General features: G+C 33.2%; 2 protein-coding genes across 3 annotated transcripts; both read right to left on the bottom strand.

The window, feature by feature from the left end:
• Positions 1–961: 961 nt before the first annotated feature.
• bag1 (BCL2 associated athanogene 1) lies at positions 962–5,211 on the bottom strand. Its single transcript, NM_001098736.2, has 7 exons — positions 5,103–5,211; positions 4,649–4,774; positions 4,346–4,428; positions 4,145–4,258; positions 3,951–4,058; positions 2,836–2,898; positions 962–1,674 (listed from the first exon to the last, which is right to left on the bottom strand). The coding sequence occupies exons 1-7, from the start codon at positions 5,137–5,139 to the stop codon at positions 1,585–1,587; spliced, it is 621 nt and encodes a 206-aa protein (NP_001092206.1). The 5' UTR covers positions 5,140–5,211; the 3' UTR covers positions 962–1,584.
• A 1,708-nt stretch (positions 5,212–6,919) lies between these two features.
• Positions 6,920–14,649, bottom strand: chmp5a (charged multivesicular body protein 5a). 2 transcript variants are annotated; one of them, XM_073926903.1, is made up of 8 exons: positions 14,504–14,649; positions 14,199–14,382; positions 12,373–12,444; positions 12,113–12,206; positions 11,491–11,562; positions 11,251–11,359; positions 11,061–11,176; positions 6,920–8,472 (listed from the first exon to the last, which is right to left on the bottom strand). In XM_073926903.1, exons 3-8 carry the CDS (start codon positions 12,432–12,434, stop codon positions 8,422–8,424), a joined length of 504 nt encoding a protein of 167 aa, XP_073783004.1. In that variant the 5' UTR covers positions 12,435–12,444; positions 14,199–14,382; positions 14,504–14,649; the 3' UTR covers positions 6,920–8,421. The 2 variants fall into 2 exon arrangements, with proteins under 2 accessions (XP_073783004.1, XP_686934.3); XM_681842.11 differs by having other exon boundaries at positions 12,373–12,419; positions 14,278–14,382.
• Positions 14,650–18,557: the final 3,908 nt, after the last annotated feature.

Raw genomic sequence — 18,557 nt, 5'->3', positions numbered from 1 at the left:
CTGGAATTTTTAAATTATTTTTTTCTTGTTCCACCCTCCAACCATGCTGAGAGGAAATGTGTCTCCTACAGATGGTTTGTCAAACCCACTCACCCGTGTGGAACACTCTCAGAATCACAGAATGTTTTCCAAAAAGTTTGGAGTGCTTATCAGAAGGCATGAGGTGTATATGGAGAGGAAAATACTTAATAAAGCACACTAAGAGTTGTTTTTCATGAACATGAAATGTTGATGTCACTTTGGTCACAAGTTGATTGGTGGAACTTTGATTTGTGATCTCTAAACCAAAACATAACCTGCCCCAGAGCAGGTTGGCCATGCAGATACCATGGCAACAAATATCAATTGAAGCTGTGCTACCTACCTAAAACCAGAAATTTGTTTAAACCTAACTGGCTCTTAACTATAAACTCTTTTACATACTGTCAGAAAAGTGACTCATTTGTATGAATTCATATGACTGCACAAAACATGATTTTTAAAAGTAGGCATGCCTCTAAACCAACCCCTAAACTGTCAAATTATAACTTACAAATTAACACAAATTAGCACCTAAATCAAAATATAACATTGCAGAAAGTTTGCGTTGCTAATCTTGCTTCATGTTTCAGACGCCCAGATCCTGCACATTGTTTTCTTAATCTTTCGTCTGTTTTAATTTGTGCCAGTAGTGACTTGTTTGACCTTCATCTTTTCACTTTGAGAAGAAGGGAGTTAAAGCCTTTTGAACAGGATGATCTGAGATAATTTCTAGAATGAAAATTGAGAAATTTACTTATTTTGTTGTTGGAAAACATTTTGTGATTAAACATTTGTTTTATTTACGGTAGCTTGTCTAGGAGAGCATTAAAAATAGATATCTTTAAACCAAGAAAAACTAATCTTTTACTCATAACCTTATATCGTTTAATAAACACTAAAAAGTAAGGCAAAGTTTAAAAAAAAAAGAAACCACCAAAAGCTGTCTTCAAATGTTTAATTTCTCTCATTAACTTCAGAACAACATTGGAGACATAAATCGATGGAGAAAACCACCAGTGGTTTGAAGCACCCTGAGATTTAATAATGATAAAACAAAACAAGGACTATCAAGCTACACTCCTTTGCTTTGAACAATTCCACCCTTTCAATAAATAGAATAACTTTTTTAATCTAAAAGTTTCACACCAGGTTGAGTTATGTATTGAATTACATCATTTAATGAAATCACATGAAAGGACATTCTTCCAGCACCATTATTAATCTTTTTTTTTCCATTTGACCAAAGTAATACGACTATGAATCCAAATATCTGTCAAACTTAGGCTAGGTAACAAAGTTAAAAGGCTTCAGATTTTTGAAACTTTTCCGTCATTAAACCTGTCATAAGCCATGGGTATTTCTAACATTTACCATGAAAAATCTAAACTGATAAGAAAATGTCTGAAATGCCGCCGTTGTTCTCTGTATGAGAGGTGCATGTGTGGGTCATGGGGTTTAGATGAACTGCAGGACCACCTCCAGTGCCAAAGCTCTCAGTGAGGATTTTCAGTCGCCCACAGAGCAGCAACATTTACTGCTGATGCCTCCGGTCTTTATTCACCATCACTCTGCTAAGGCTAAGTTTTTAGTCTGAATCTTGGCCAGGTGATCTGATATTCCAGCTTCAACTTTGTCACACTGCGCTAAGTACCCCTGAACATAAAAAAAAAAGAGAACAATGTTTAGATCTGAAAACAAATGTTTCAAGAGTTCACACTTAGCTGATGATTGATTATAAAGCGTGTTTGGCATGATGTCCCGGGAGAGAGCCCTGAGCTTATAAGAACTTCGAGCTCTCTATAGCTCATCTATAGTGCCACTGTGAGAGGTAACCTGGAAACCTTTGCAAACATCGAGAGAACATGCAAACTCTGCACAGAAATGTCGACTGTTCTAGTAAGGACTTTAAACCAGTGACATTCTTTCTGTGAGGTAACAGTGTTAACCACTGGGCTGCCAGCTGCCCTATCTAGAAAAAAGAGGGAGGTGTAGAGGTGGGAGAGGGGATTCTTTAAGATTAAGATAATAAGGGTAAAGCTGCGGTCAGTGGACTTTTCTCCCCATAGACTTCTATTCATACGCACGCGAATGCATCAGACCGGAAACACAAGCTGGTGGTGCATCAAGTTTCACAATTTGCTGCGTTGGAAAGTTCAAGCTTGGTGAACTCTTACCTGCGAAATCGCATCACTTGACTGCGTGAGACCAATCGAGGATCAAAACATGACCACTCTGTACAAAAATTTTAAATATGGACTAATCGCTCGCTTTTTTAAAATTTCTAATCATCTTGTTTAATCCCGCCTATTTCACAGCGCCGTACCACAGAATTTTGCATGCTCAAACTCCAGTGTGACCGCAGCTTTGGAAATCAGATTGGTGAATCATGCGTTATCTATTGTGGGACCAGTAACTGACTTTTCTCATTTATATCACAAATGTTCCCAATTATGAGCTTTAGAAAGTTAACTGCAGGACTGAAACTGAAAAATTGCAAGTGATAACAATAACTGGATTTTGAGTTGAGTTTGATATCTCGCATTTTAGAATTCACTTTTATTGTTCTGATTATCTGTAAATTCAGAGTTGCAAAGTAAAAAAAATCAAGATCTGAATTCTGAGTTATATTACAATTCTGCATTCTTTTCTGAAATTTAAATGATTAAACAAATCACAATTTGTTTTAGAGTTTTAGAGTCAGTTACATAAAAATATCCCATGGCAAAGCACAAAACTGGTGTCCATAGTCATGTGTATGTTAAATATCAAAAGTGTCTAATTAATTCTAGCCTAATGTAAATGTCATAGATTTACCTGAACAGTTTTTACAAGTCCTTTTTTCTTCATCCTGCAATCGCTAAAACTCTCAGGCAAGCTCTGTGGAAAATGCAAGTGTTTATAAATACAGTGCATAAGTAACAAGATTAATATTATATCAGGTAGGCGGTGGTGTTGACACGATGCCCAATTGGTACTAATGGGTCCAAAGTGTGCCAAGAAAATATCCCCCACTCATTTCAACACCACCACCAGCTTGAACAAGGCAAGATGGATCCATGCTTTCATGTTGTTGATGCCAAGTTCTGACCGTACCATCTGAATGTTGCAGCAGAAATCGGGACTCATCAGACCAGGCAACGTTTTTCCAAAACTTTATTGTCTAATTTTTGCCAGTCTGTGTGAATTGTAGCCTCAGTTTCCTGTTCTGAGCTGACAGGAGTGGTAACCGGTGTGGTCTTATGCTGCTGTAGCCCTGCTGTAGGTTGGATGTGTTGTGTGTTCAGAGATGCTCTTCTGCATATCTTGGTTGAAATGAGTGGTTATTTGAGTTACTGTTGCCTTCCTATTAGCTGGACCCAGTCTGGCCATTCTCTACTGACCTCTGGCGTCTACAAGGCTCACTGGATATTTTCTCTTTTTCTGCCCATTCTCTGTAAACCCTAGAGACGGTTGTGCATGAAAATCCCAGTAGATCAGCAGTTTCTGAAATACTCAGACCAGCCTGTCTGGCACCAACATCTCTTTCTTCCTTATTTTTAAGCTTAGTTTGAACTGCAGCAGACCGTCTTGACCATGTTGACATGCCTAAATGTACTGAGTTGCTGCCATGTTATTGGCTGATTAGAATTTGTAATAACTAGCATTTGGACAGGTGTACTGTACCTAATAAAGTGGCCGGTGAGTGTGTGTGTGTGTGTGTGTACATAAATACTAAACAGTTTTCAAAGAAACAAAAGTAGCAACAGATCCTTTCATCTGTCTTGTGATGTACATCCAGTGCAACCACTTGGTTCTATTGATTGTTTACTGATTGGATTTTGAGATGTGGGTGATGACCTCAAAAATGTATGAGATTGCAGTCAATTGTGCAAGGTCAAACTTTTAGTGAAGTAATATGACCTAAAAAAAACAAACAAATAATCAATTACCATTCCATCTATTTCCTCAAGGATCTTCATGAACTGTTCGGCAGCAACTTTCACTCTTTGGTCCAGTTTGTTTAGCGCCTCAGCCTGCAACTCCTTCGCAAGAAAACCCTGAAAATCATTTCAGTATGAATTAAATGATGAGAATGCCTATTGTGCCTAGCCTTATACAACAGGTATAGTGATGTCGCACGTACGTTCTTCAGTCCAGTGAGTTCACCGTCCACCTTCTCAAGCTTCTTAGCGGTTTGTTCCACTGACTTTTCAATATCTTTAAGTTTTTTTAGTTCAACTTCCTCCTCGGGGCTGTTCTGTAGAAATGAAGCAGCTTGTCAGTCTCTGAACAGATATATCTTCAAAAAAAAAAAAAAATAACAACAACACAGCACACATCTTACCCTTTTTCCAATCATCATCATTTTACAACCCTGCTTTATTCCAAAGCCAGACAGCGGCTCTTCCATTTCCTTTAATGACTTCCCTACAGAAAGAACCACATCAAGTTATCATTGAGGATAGTTATTATTGCATTTCCCCATAGACTACTGCAGTTCAGATTAGAATTATTTATTCCAAACACTGTGGTGTTTCATTCAGCTCACGATAATTACAGTAGTTTATACCCAACATAGGTGGCCGGTGAGTACTTGGAACCCAAGAACCCAGAAACATTAAACAGAGCATATATGTTGCTGTATTACCTTTAAATATGATTTTCTGGGATGGTGCTGGTACTCCGGTGGCTTCTGTCAGCGCCTCACACAAATCCTTCAACAGTGGTTCATGTCCATCTTGACCTGTTAAAGTGATGCTGTGTTTGGTTGTGCCTGAGACAAGAACATTCAATATTATGATTATCGTTAGATTAATTATTGCTCAGAATAATTCAGAAAGCTAACTTGCACTGTACTGTAGGTCCCCCCCTCAACAACAAGTTGCAGTTAACCTGACGACTCCAATATATAACCATAACCTGTATATGTAAGTTAAGTTATGCTAATAGAAAAATAGCTGTGGTGGAGTGATGTTCATATCATTCATTGATAGCTAGCTTCAACACTGTCGAACCGCATCAAGCTAACATCGATTTAAATAGTGATCGCGTTTATTTTCGATCCATTTTTTGAAATATGAAAGCAGGTCTGTCATATTTACCATAAGCAACTGTCACTGTCAAGGCATTCTCCGCCATATCGGCACACTGTTAGCTAGCGCTTCACAACTTTGCAGTGTGTACATGTGCAACCGGAAGTGACGATCGTGTGCGTCACGCCCATTTTCTTCATATCATCCTACTCTCCTTTGGCCTGCATAATAAATATTATATATTAACGTACATGCAAAAATTCATATTCACAAATGTAAGCTTTCTGTCAAAAACATTGTTTCTTTAGTTTAAAAGGGCAATGGAGTATTATATGTATTATTGACATAGTTTTGCGATTTCTATGAGTCAAAACGCAGTTAATAATTTATATATATTAAAGTATATAAACATTTTATATGTATAAACAACCCTCTAATGTACAATTGTATATATGTTGCATAATGTTCGTCATACATGTGAAGTTTATACAAAGAGTTTGGAAGTATTAAATATTATAAGCGTCATGTTTATTGGAAGGTCTTAAGTGTGTGTGGTTATGTGTGTTTATATACATATAAAATTAAATATACTTAAGACTTTCCAATTATTATAAAACTTATTGTAGTATAGTATATATTAATTTATTTACAGTACATAGTATTGTTGTCCAGGCCCATAGCCTGGTTTGAAAGACCCACCCCCCACTGACAAGGTTCAGAATTTGTCCCTAGCTCATGTGTCTTATTTGGACAAATTTGGACTGCTATACCATCATAAATTGTGAAAATAACTCATCAAAGAAGGCTTTGAGACCAAGTATCTGGTATTAATTAAGTCATCTTTCACTACTGACCTACTGCATTGTTTTAAAATAGGGAAAACATTTTACAAATAACTTTGTCTAAATCTGAATTCTTGAAAGAAAAAGTGACCAACAAAAAGGCATGAAGCACCAAAAGTAGATTTTTAGGCTTATAAAAGTTCATTTTAATACGAATTAGACTATTGTTCTTCTCAATGAATTTCCAAATATTGTATACTATTTTACAAGGGTGGCTAGAAAATTGGGAAGTTCTACATTGTTACTATTATTAATATCATTATGTATAGTTTTTTTTATTAGTAGTGATGCTAATGTTCTGGCCAGTTTGCTATTTGCTAAATAAATGACAACACAGGCTACTTAGCCTTGATATGTAGTTTTTAATTTAAAACTTTAGCAGATTTCTTTTTTAAATAAGTTTTTTTCATATTCCTTTCATCTAAATCTTTAAAAATTTTGGTACATTAAAAAGTGTGGTTGCACCTGACAAGCTAATCCAAAAATAAAAAGCTAATCCAAAAATCCAAAAATGTCACTGAAATGCGGTAATACTTAACTTTGTAGTTAAATAGAAAATAAGGTGAATAACTGTAAAAAGGTCCACTTTTTTAGCAAAGGAACCGCCCCTTTCACCAGGCTATGGGCCTGTATATTTATGTAATTTATGTAATATGTAATTTCTTTTATCTAGGTTGATACCTTATGACTTGTTTATGAATATTTAATATTTTGAAATGTTTTTAGCATACAATTGAAAGGATTTAGGATTTTGCTGTTAATTTTTGTTTTTCTATTATAATTACCACGAAAAGGTGGGTAGTTTGCTTATTAAATTTCTTCCATTTTATAAATTATTTTCCATAAAACATTTGGAACAAACTTATAAAAAAAAGAAGATTTTTTTGAATGCACTAAAATTAGTGTAACATATTTTTCATTTGTCTGGCAGCTGTTGTAATGTGCCTATGTAATACATTTAGTTCCTGTGACATTTAATAAAACTCTTTTTTCTGATGTCTGTTATTGTATCATGATGAACAGCCCAATGATTACACAAAAATGCTCTGCTCTTAAAAAAACACTTTATTGCATCTCGGACTCCAATGATGCATTTCACATTTCAGATCTTGATGTGTTAATGGGGTTAAAAAACATGACCAAGTAATACGTCAAGCATTATTTGTACTACACTGCTGTACAGTGCCGCTTCAAGCAGGTTCTTCATTCATGCAACCCAGAACTGAGCTGAAAAACTTGGTTTTGCGTCAACAATAATGTTCAACATGTCAACAAGCTCTAGAGTAAAGACATATTTACTCCTGACAAGGACACAGATTTTATTTCACATGACAAATGTAAATTTCAAATGAGACCCTGCTACAATACAAAATGAGCTTATTTGTTATTAACAACATTAAACAAGAGTAAGATGTTTGAAAATAAAATCCTTACTCCAAAAAAAGTTGTGGTGTTTTATTAAATTTCCACAGTTCTTTGTAGTGTTCTTAAGCCCCAAAATGAGGCAATTCATAGTTGGTGACCCAAAAATACGATTAATAAAGATATACAGTTAAAAGAGTCCTATTTTAAATTAGTTAAATTAAATCTACTAAAGTCATTTTATGTACAGGTACATAGAAAATGAAAGTTTAATGTAAGTGTCTGTTTTAATGGTTCAAATAATGTTTTGGGAAAATAAAGTGTCGAAATAATGTTCCATCATCATTCAGCATAGCAGATATATTTATGGAAAAATGAAACAGCATAATTATTTTGACCATTCATTGGTCCCCCACCCCCCACCCCACTAATTTTTCCAACTTTTACTTGTTCCAAACCTATACAAATTATTATTATTTTTTTGTTAAACACAAGCAGAAATATTTCTACTTCTACCAACTGGAAGTACGCATTAATTTCCATATTATTTTTGTGTCCTAAAACAACAGTCTATAGGTTATCAGCATTTTTGTGTTCAGCGGAAGGAAACTCAAGCAGGGTTAATAACATTAAGTTATTTTTTTTAATCTGTTGGCAAGTTATGTTCATAAATAAAGCCATAGAATGACTCTTGTTGTAAGTATCCTAATTGCCTTTTTTATTCTGATGCTTTTAAACCCCTTTACTTAATGAGCACTGTGCCATGTCTGACAGATCACACTATTATGTCTTTCTTTTCTTTTTATTCCTTGTTCTTAATTACTTTTATTCTTTGCTGTTTTTATTTCTTATACTTATTTCTTTTATTCTTGTTTATGTAAAGCACTTTGAATTACCACTGTGTATGAAATGTGCTATATAAATACACTAGCCTTGCCTTGCCTTGCCTTTTGTCTTTGACCCACATGCAATGAGCCTTTTTTGGATAACTAAAAACTAAAAGTGACTGCAAAATTGAATGTTGAATTCTAAATAAACTTAGAATATTATGTTCAACACATTATAGTTACAAAGCCATGTGCTAGACTGGGTAATGAATGCAAGAAAACTTAAACACCAACACAAAAACACTTCTTCCACCATACCAAAAAAAAAAAAAAAAAAACTCCTCTGAGAACAGATTCTTATGTAGCAGGGATCTGTGGCAGGCCAAACTCATCCACCAGAACGCCATCCTAAGACAGATCAACACAAATATGCATTGAACATATCACAAAAACATGTATTATACCAAATGATAATCAATATGATTTCACAATAGCCCTTTTCACATGCACAGACTTTCCAGTAAACTACTGTAAAGAGATCATGTGCGATCCGTCTCTTTTTAAAAATACCAAAAAAAGGAACTTATATACATATGTTCTGGAAATGTTCCCAAATTGCATAATTCTGGACCAAAGTACGAGACTTTCTATCAGAACTAATGGAAACCCTGATCCAATGAGACCCATTGCTTTTTCTCATGCTGGACAATTCCTCACTCTCCTTATACATCAACCAAAGAAAGATTATGTCAGTTGTTCTGACTGCTGCTGCTGCTGCTGCTGCTGCAAAAAAAAAAAAAAAAAAAAACAATCCTGAAACTATGGCTGGATCCATCTGCTCCAACTGATCTATCCTGGAGGCTCTATCTACTGGACATTATTAGTTTGGAATACACCACAGCCAAAATTAATGGTGCCAGTAAAAAAACTGTACAATTTTAGTTAAATATGAGAGAGACTGTATCATTTATGTTTCAATCCTGATTTTGTACTCATTATTACAATATTACTGTTTTTATTATATTTGACAGTTTTTGTTGGGTGGATCCCGGGCTTTGTTCAAAACCAAAATGTTTAATAAAAAAAGAATAAAAAAAAAACAGAAAAGATATTCTAGTAGGTTTCCAGAATGAGAAGTTGTAATATTGCCTGTAAATGTACATTATTCTGCTGTGTTTAAACAGCACATTTTAAATTTACCTGTGAGGTCATTCAGGTGATTTTATGACAATTTAACGGGGCTGAATTCGGTCGTGAAAAAATGTTTCAAAATGTTTTTGAAATGGAAACGGCGGAGCATTGAACACTCTGTTCTGATGATGCAAAAGTTAAACTATAGCAGCTCAGGAAGCCAGTCTTCGTGTTCTTTTGGAGAATTTTAGGAGTTTGATCAAATTAATAAAAACACTGTACATGTTTAAAGTCAGCGTTAAATCAAAATTTATAATGATTATTTTGCTAGCTAATATTGTTATGTTTAAAATTAATAATAAATCCATGCAAGTTCATTAATTGAAAAAAAAGTTAGTTTTGGTAATCTTCAATCAGAGTTTGACCAAATGCTTCTGCATTTAAAGTGGCGATCTTTCTGTTGATGTCAACCTGAGGGCTACCATAGCAACTGTCTGTCCTGACAGATGCCTGCCCCATTGTCCACCATTTTAGTTTCGAAGTACATCAACATATTGAGATAAAAGTCTAAGCAACTTCCAATTCATGCAGACTTTAAAGTCCATTTGAAATCTAAATATACAATGTTTATTCCACTGAAAAAATAATGTTTTATTGATCATTAGGCTCACACATAATCTGCGCGCGCAGAATTCCGCTGATTTTTAGCCTATCATTGATTCTGTTTGTTTACTTGAGTAAATGTGTGTAAATGTATATCTATTCTGTTTTAAAAATAAATTCAGTATAATTATTGAATATTATAATTTTTTAATACAATTTATTTACAATACAGTTTGTAAAGTAATATTTTCTGTCTTTTAGTAGATATATTATATAGAATACCTGATTTGTTTACCAAACAAAGTGGATCTAATTGGATTTGCAATATAAACATTAAATACAAGTTAAAAAGGTATTAATTTTTATTTCATATATTAAGGTTTTAGTTAGGATACTCCTAAAATCATTCCACATCCACATTCTGCGCAGAAATAGCAAAAAATGTCTGCAGATTCCGTCTGGCCCGAGTAATCATTAAACAAAGTCTGACTATTTCCTTCCAAGTTTGAAGTGCCGGTCCTTCTCGGTTGACGCTGCACACCAGTTTCAGCTTGAACATAGCCCAGTGTAACTGTGTAAAAGGGGCTAAAGACGCTTGACCAATCGGTAAGCTCCTCCCCTCAAACAGTTGAGCATCAGTCGTACAGGAAGCACCAAAACTTGAAGATACAATCTCATCAATTTGATGCTGTTTGAACAACAAAACTGATAAAACCATGTGTCAAGGATACTTCTTACGCTTATTTGAGTATTCCGGAGAGGATGAACATTAAAGATTATTCCTGAAGGATGGACATTAATCCTACACTTTAATAAGTACTTCCAACATCCAGAAGATCAAAAAGGATGTACACGTCAAAAGGATGTACAAGTCAAAGCACCATTGCTTTTAATTAGTGCTTTTAAGACAATCATCACGCAGCATCACAGCTTCTGTCTCAGATTAGTTAGATAGGCCTGTGAGTTATGTCATTTAATCTTGGCCTGCAGTGCACAAACAATGTTGATCCTAAAATCGCTTTCTTCTGTTTGCACTGAGATCTGTAAACCTGACTTCTAAATTATCCATCTAGTTATCTATCATATTTATCTTTAAATCTTTTACATATCACTTTTTCCCATTGGTAATACTTACATTTCCAAAATGTATAAAAACAGATCAAATATATTATAACACAGATTTTTTTGTTTCCTGAGTTAGCAACAGTTGCTAAAGGGAGGTGAGGTAACTGATTGGTCAGTTTTATCAATGCAGTTGGCACCTTATTAGTTTTGGTGTCACTGGGCATTCCTTCAGGAATAGAGGGAGCAGATGAGGCTTCGTCTAAATAAGAGCTATCATCATCCAGCAGCAACTCATCTCCCAGAGCATCCAGTTCTGAAACACAAAAAAAGGTGAACACACAACACACAACACACAACACACACACCACACACCACACACACACACACCTGCTTCCAGTTCATCCTCGTCGATCTCTGGTGTGCCGTAGCTGCGACTGAGAGCTTCCTGTACTTCGTTGGCCTCTTCCATCATGTCCTCCAGTTGATCCTGCAGGTCCTATTAGTCACACATTGCAGTAATGAAAAGTGTATATTATTTATAGCAGATCATCAATCCAAAATATAACTTTAGGAAATCAGTTTACATCAAAATCAGTATATCAGTCTCGAAATAAATGACGGGCATACTTCAATCTGATCCATCTTCACTTGTTTGTATGCTTTCTTCATTTCTTTTGCTCCAATCTTCATAGCTTCCACCTAAGAAAGTACAAAAAGTCTGGAGAATCTAACAATTAAAGTAAATAAATAATAGTGAATCCCGTATGCACAAAAAGTGACTCCTTCTAGAATATTCGTAAATTTTTTAAATGACACCAGTAATTATTTTTCAGATTAACTTTATGAATTTGAATTAATTTTGATTTTATTTATTTTAAGAAGACAATGTCTTATGTTATAAATGAATACATTTTTTAGTTCAGTAGTTGAAAATGTTTTTTTTTTCCAGAATGACATTTAAGAAAGTTACAAAAATATACAGAATAAACATTTATTATATAAAGAAAATACCATCTTTACAAAAAATGGGCATGCTTTTAATCTATTAAATCATTATCAAATAAATGTAAATGTCAGATGTGCTGGGAACACTATGGAAGAAAAAATTATTATGCAATCATTTTATTAGAGAAATCACATGAAATAAGCTGGATCTTTGCAAATCAAAGGTTGCGTGTGATTTAAAGTAAACAGAAACTAATACTGGCAGTAATAATGACAGATGTAATGTAAAATAACAAGTCTTTACTGTTGTTTTGGTGTCCCTTAAAGACTGGATTGTATAGTTGGCTTGTTCCATATTAAAAGACTGTTGAGAAAGTTGATCTCTTTGGCCCTCATACCTGAAAAATAGTGGTGGAGAAAGAACGAATAATAATTTTATTTTACATTATTATTAAAAACAAGTTTTTTTTAAACATTTTTTTCCAGGGTTAAATGAAAACACAATTCTTGATATTGAAACATTTCATACATTGTAAATGCACATTAGTCTCCAAACAAACTCACATTCTCTTCTGTTTCAGCACTCTCATTGCCTTCTGCTTCACTGTATTCTGTGAAGAGATCATTCAGCTCATACTTACAACTGTTTACGATTAACAGTGAGATACAAATATTTTTAAAAATAAATTTCTATGTTTCTAAATTTTCCCTTACATTTATTTTAAACTAAATGAATCAGTCTTACGGATAGATTAAATACAATATTTTAGTTTTAAGTGAAATTCAAAATCTAATTTTATATTCTAGGCTTTTTTAAAAATTAAAAAAATTCAATGCATAATTTCAATATTATAGTTAAAGTCATCCATCAATTTAAACTTAAGATCTTTATTGATGTACTTAAGGATTTTGGGTCCTTCTGAAATTTTTTCTGATATACACGACCATCATGTTTTGAAAAAAATATAACTTTTTAGTTCTTGGCATAAATATGATGTTAACTGAAACACATTCAAACAAACTTATTGTATTTTTATTTATGTGTAAGAGTGATTCTTTTGAACGAAATGTAAGTCAAAATTAAGAAAAAAGTAAAGAAACTAATATAAAATGAGACTTGGCAAACAAAAAAAGTACAATAATTACAGTTTTTCTCAGTCGCTTTGGTGCGTTTCTCACAACACTAGTGCATTTTTGCACAACATTTAAGGATTTTCTCAAAACAATTAGTACAAACTGCAAAACCTAGCTGATAACCTGCAAAAGCGCGTCACATGCTCAAAATGGATAGTTTATTCCTCAAAAGCAAGTATTCATGTCAAAGTGTCAGTGTCATTAAAATGAAAAGTCCTGACACCATTGTTTATGAACAAGATAGTCAAATAGCCTAGTCATGTTTTCATTATGACAGTTTACTCTGGACATTTTTTTCAATGCAAAAAAGTCAGATTTTGGTGACACTTCCTGAAAATGCTCAAGACAGCACTAGATACTATTAGCACTGCCATTTGAAAACTACAGTAATGTTAGACATCACTGCATTTAGTGAGGTATCTGAGTACAAGACACTGAATATGTATGTTTCACATTTTTACTGCATTTGCTCTTTGCAATCCTAATTTATTCACAGCATTGTGCAAAAGAATAAATACACCCTTATTTACAACAAACATAAACTTCCTTTGGGTAGACCTGTGCACAACTGTACACAATATTGCAGTACATATCAGAACTGAACCTACAACATACACAGGTCTGTAAATCATTCATCAAATTGTTCAATTTTAAAGACATTTTCAAGAAAAGAAAGATTTAAATTTGTTAAAAAAATTTGCTTGACAGATTTTGACACATAGTTCAACATTTTTGTATGTAATGACTCAAGTAATGAAATGAGGACTATTTGTTTTATATAGAATGACTATTCAGCATTTACAAGTTTAGTTCATTTTGACTGACATGACATAAGCAAATGATAATGTTCTAAACAGCAGAGAGTTGTATGAAAGCAATTGATGCATGCCCAAAAGCATTCGCAATTTGTTGAAAAGAATGAGAAACTGCTACTAGGATGTGCACAAATGACTAATTGTTTTGAGAAATGCATGACCTGTTGTGCAAATGTAAACAGTGTAGTGAAAAATTGCACCAAAGCGACTGAGAAAAACTGTAAATACTTATAAACAAAATTATCTAAACATAATCACTTATAATTATAATTGACTTGTTTATGCTTATAAATTTAATTAAACTCTTATGAAGTTTTTATAATTTAAATACTTATAAATTAAAACTTATATTTTTTCTACTTAATATTTAAATTTAAAGAAACATTTACACGTTACAATGATAATATTATATAATATGTAAAAGATGCATTAAAAACAAACAGTGATCACAGACTTATAAAGCTGCCTGTTTTTATTATTAAAATGTTTGCTTTATTTAACTCGACTTTCTGATGCTCACTTTTGAGGGTCCATCCCTCATCTTCTTCATCTGGTCCTTATACTTCATGAGCTCGGCATCGATTCTCGCTATTTTCTTGTCGATTGACTCAATCCTCGTGTCCACCTGCAGAATAACGGGATAATGAACACTCAGCATCCACAGCACATCCATGTCTGACATCAAAACACCAATCAGGACGCTCGACTGATGCTCGGCAATAAATTCTTAAATCCACGGTACTTACATTGCCTATGCAGTCAGAAAGGTTGGGAGACGCCGCTTGTTTGCTCCGACCGAAAATTCGGTTCATATTTATATGGGAATGACACTTATTTGCTTTGTAGAGGTATTTAAATGCCGACCACCACAACGCGCTTCTTCCGGTTGGTCGTGGAATACACACCATAATAAAAGTCACGGCTGCGGATTGTTCTCTTTTCCATTTGTTTGTCACTGGTAAGAATGTAATAATGCTGTTAATCTCGATGCTTATGTGTTCCTCTTTCTTCTTTTTATTTTTTCCATGAAATTGTTTTGTCCCATGTCCCTTTCCAACACTATATATAATTACAGTTGTCTTGCTCTTACGAATATTTATTTTTGGTCTATTTATTTGTTTACTTACATAATTTCCTAAAAATGATTTCCTAAAAATTTTCCCTAACCCTAACCTTCCTTTCATTCATAGAAAATTTACATGAGGTGGAAAATAAATCTTGCATGGTGGAAATATATATAAATTTGGCTAACAAGTGTGTAAAAATGAAACAGACATTTATAAATAAATCATCTAAAATATTTATATATATATATATATATATATATATATATATATATATATATATATATATATATATATATATGTATGTATATATATATATATATATATATATATATATATATATATATATATATATATATATATATATATATATATATATATATATATATATTCTTATTTTGTGCAATTTGTTTAATTATTTACCTGCCTGCACTATTAATTATCAAAATATTTTTCATGCAGGAGTTTGTGTACTTTTATATAAATTTATTTATTTATTTATTTATTTATTTTATTTAATGTTTTATATATGCAATAATTTATATATAAAGGCAGGTAAATAATTAAACAAATTGCACAAAATAAGAAAATGCTAAAATGAAAGTCTATTTTTTACCTAAAATAACTGAAAGTTTAGCATTTTCTTATTCCCCTTGTGTAATTTAATTATCTATCTATCTATCTATCTATCTATCTATCTATCTATCTATCTATCTATCTATCTATCTATCTATCTATCTATCTATCTATCTATCTATCTATCTATCTATCTATCTATCTGTCTGTCTGTCTGTCTGTCTGTCTGTCTGTCTGTCTGTCTGTCTGTCTGTCTGTCTGTCTGTCTGTCTGTCTGTCTGTCTGTCTGTCTGTCTGTCTGTCTATCTATCCTTACTTCACTGCCATCAAACTTGAAGCTTTTGAAAATAAATAAAACTGCTGCAACCGAGAAAGTTGGCCGACTATTCAAGCTCAAAAAGTAATGGACACTCTAAGAACCAATAAACCATAATTAGCACGCTAAACCCTATTTATACTAAAACATATTTGTAATTGAGCATCTTACAGATTCCATTGGGTATGTTCGCTCTAGAGCTGTTCCTGCAAGCAGATGTTTCACGCTCACTCAGAGTGACCTTGTAGCGCTATGTTTATCCATTAATATCTACCATGGCAACGGCAACACTTCATTAGACTCACCAAGAACGAGATTTAACAGTACTGAAAGAACTGTCTCTGAAAAGTGTTAATGTTCACATCATCTGACACACTACTGGACAGCTCTATGTAAAAAAAAAAAGAAAAGAAAGAAAATAAGATGATTTTCTGTCTTCTGAAGCCTGGCATCTTTTCAAGCTTTGCACAAAGCATGACGAGATATTCAAGACATCTTCCAGGGACATTTCAGAAAAAATAAATAAATAAATGAATACATGTGGTCATGTAACTACTCACACGCTGCTCCAAAAGGAGGAATTTAGCTAAATAATTCTCATGAAATTGTGCATTTGGACAGATTTGCTTTGGTGTTTATTGTTTTGAATGTTATAACTTTACCTTGTATTAATTCCATAATATTTAATCAAAGCTAAAAGCCACTACCATTCATTTTAAGCCCTCATGGCCACGTTGTCCTCTCTGAGCTCTTCTCATTATCCTGACAGACATCAAAGGTGTGGAAAAATAGAATGTCTTGCTGTCTGAATTAAGCTATAAGATGCACAATAAGTTGCCATGGCGATGCTGCCTTTGTTATGGTTACGCTTCTCTCATCTTCTTTGTTGTCTTCTATGATTTCTCGGACACGTCATTTAGCCATGATGGATGAAAGCTTTGTAATTTAACGGATTTTTTGACATCTCTGAACACAAGATGACTCAAATCAGCACTGATTCTTGGGTTCAATTTATTGACAGTACACATCATTTTCAAATACAAGTAATATTATACAAGAGAAGTACAGCTGATAATTGGAAAGCTCATTTCATCTGCTTTCGAATGAAACTCTTTTTGAAAATTGCACATTAAACCACAAGCTGAGAGCAAAACACATTCATAAGCTGCTGTTATAGAGGAAAGTACAAGCACATTACTGAAAGTACAGTGCAGCTTCTCTCATATCACAACAGAAAGCATTTAAGATGAGCAAATATTTGTCATTTAATGTATAGATTTCAGAGCTGGGCAAAGATTAATCATGATTAATTGCAAACTAAAGAAATATTTGCTTTTACATAATATATGTTTGTGTTTTATATGCATTTATTGTGTATATGTGATGCACATTCATACACACTGTACAAAATGCTGGGTTCCACACAATCGATCAAGGAAGTAAGTCAGTTTACTTGTTTTTACAAATTTTAGTTGATTGAACATAAAACAATCAAGTTGCCCCTAAATAAACAAAGTCTGTAGTGTTGCAGCTTATTTTAAATAAGTAGTTTGAGCAAACCACAAACATTATTTTGTTAAGTGCATGTAAACAAAACTGCTTTAGATATTTGGATTTATATGTAACTTGTATTATATACCTATATATTTTATATCTAAATATAAATAAACATGTTTTCAATTTTATGCCTGCATGTGTGTATTTACAGTTGAGAATTATTAGCCCCCCTTTGAATGTTTTTTCTTTTTTAAATATTTCCCAAATAATGTATAACAGAGCAAGGACATTTTCACAGTATGTCTGATAATGTTTTTTTTCCCTCTGGAGTAAGTCTTATTTGTTTTATTTCAACTAGAATAAAAGCCGTTTTTAATTTTTTATGATCCATTTTAAGGTCGAAATGATTAGCCCCTTTAAGCTATTTTTTTGACTGTAGGCCTACAGAACAAACCATCATTATACAATAACTTTCCTAATTACCCTAACCTGCCTGATTAACCTAATTAACCTAGTTAATTAGGTAACCAAGCCTTTAAATGTCACTTTAAGCTGAATACTAGTGTCTTGAAACATATCTAGTCAAATATTATTAACTGTCATCATTGCCAAGTTAAAATAAATCAGTTATTAGAAATGAGGTATTTAAACTGTTATGTTTAGAAATGTGTTAAAAAAATCTTCTTTCCGTTAAACAGAAATTGGGGAAAAAAATAAACAGGGGTGCTAATAATTCATGGGGCTAATAATTCAGGGGGGCTATTCTGACTTTTTAATTCTGACTCAACTATATATTTACAATGTCAATGAGGCTGAATTCCACACAATTCCTTCATGGTGTCCCAAACACAAAACAATTAAATAACCTAATAATTTTCACAAATTTAAGTGGATTCAACAATTAGGTTGTCCCAAAAACAACTTAAGAATTGGGTTGTTTCAACTCATTTTAAATGAGTAGTTTGAACAAGCAGCAGAAGTCATTTTTTGATTGAACACATAATAAATATAAACAGTGCACTTACATACACAGTGCATAAATATACACAGTACATATATTATGCACATACAAACTTTTACATACAAACAGCATACCAAAGTAGCTTATAATTAATCATCAGCTAAGTGTAAACTCTTGAGAGAGGATCACGTGGCTTAACTTTATTACAAAAAAAAAAAAAATATTAATTACAACTGTTTTGCTTCTTACACTTTACATACCTGAAACTTGCCTACAACTCTTATTCATTGTTGCTCTTACAGTTGTGTAAATTGCTTCCTTGTCCTCATTTGTAAGTCGCTTTGGATAAAAGCGTCTGCTAAATGACTAAATGTAAATGTTATGAT

The sequence above is a fragment of the Danio rerio genome, chromosome 2, assembly GCF_049306965.1.
Source record: "Danio rerio strain Tuebingen ecotype United States chromosome 2, GRCz12tu, whole genome shotgun sequence".
Classification (NCBI taxonomy): Eukaryota; Metazoa; Chordata; class Actinopteri; order Cypriniformes; family Danionidae; genus Danio; species Danio rerio.
The sequence above is the reverse complement of the archived record's forward strand: the minus strand, read 5'-3'. Positions and strand labels throughout refer to the sequence as shown.

Coding starts and splice junctions, on each gene's coding strand:
- chmp5a (XM_681842.11), bottom strand. CDS start 14,569: ATGAACCGAATTTTCGGTCGGAGCAAACAAGCGGCGTCTCCCAACCTT. Junction 12,207..12,372: donor GTGCTGAAACAGAAGAGAAT/GTGAGTTTGTTT, acceptor ACTATTTTTCAG/GTATGAGGGCCAAAGAGATC. Junction 11,177..11,250: donor CGAGGATGAACTGGAAGCAG/GTGTGTGTGTGT, acceptor TTTGTGTTTCAG/AACTGGATGCTCTGGGAGAT.
- bag1 (NM_001098736.2), bottom strand. CDS start 5,139: ATGGCGGAGAATGCCTTGACAGTGACAGTTGCTTATG. Junction 4,429..4,648: donor CCAGAAAATCATATTTAAAG/GTAATACAGCAA, acceptor TTCTTTCTGTAG/GGAAGTCATTAAAGGAAATG. Junction 2,899..3,950: donor TTGAGGAAATAGATGGAATG/GTAATTGATTAT, acceptor CATTTTCCACAG/AGCTTGCCTGAGAGTTTTAG.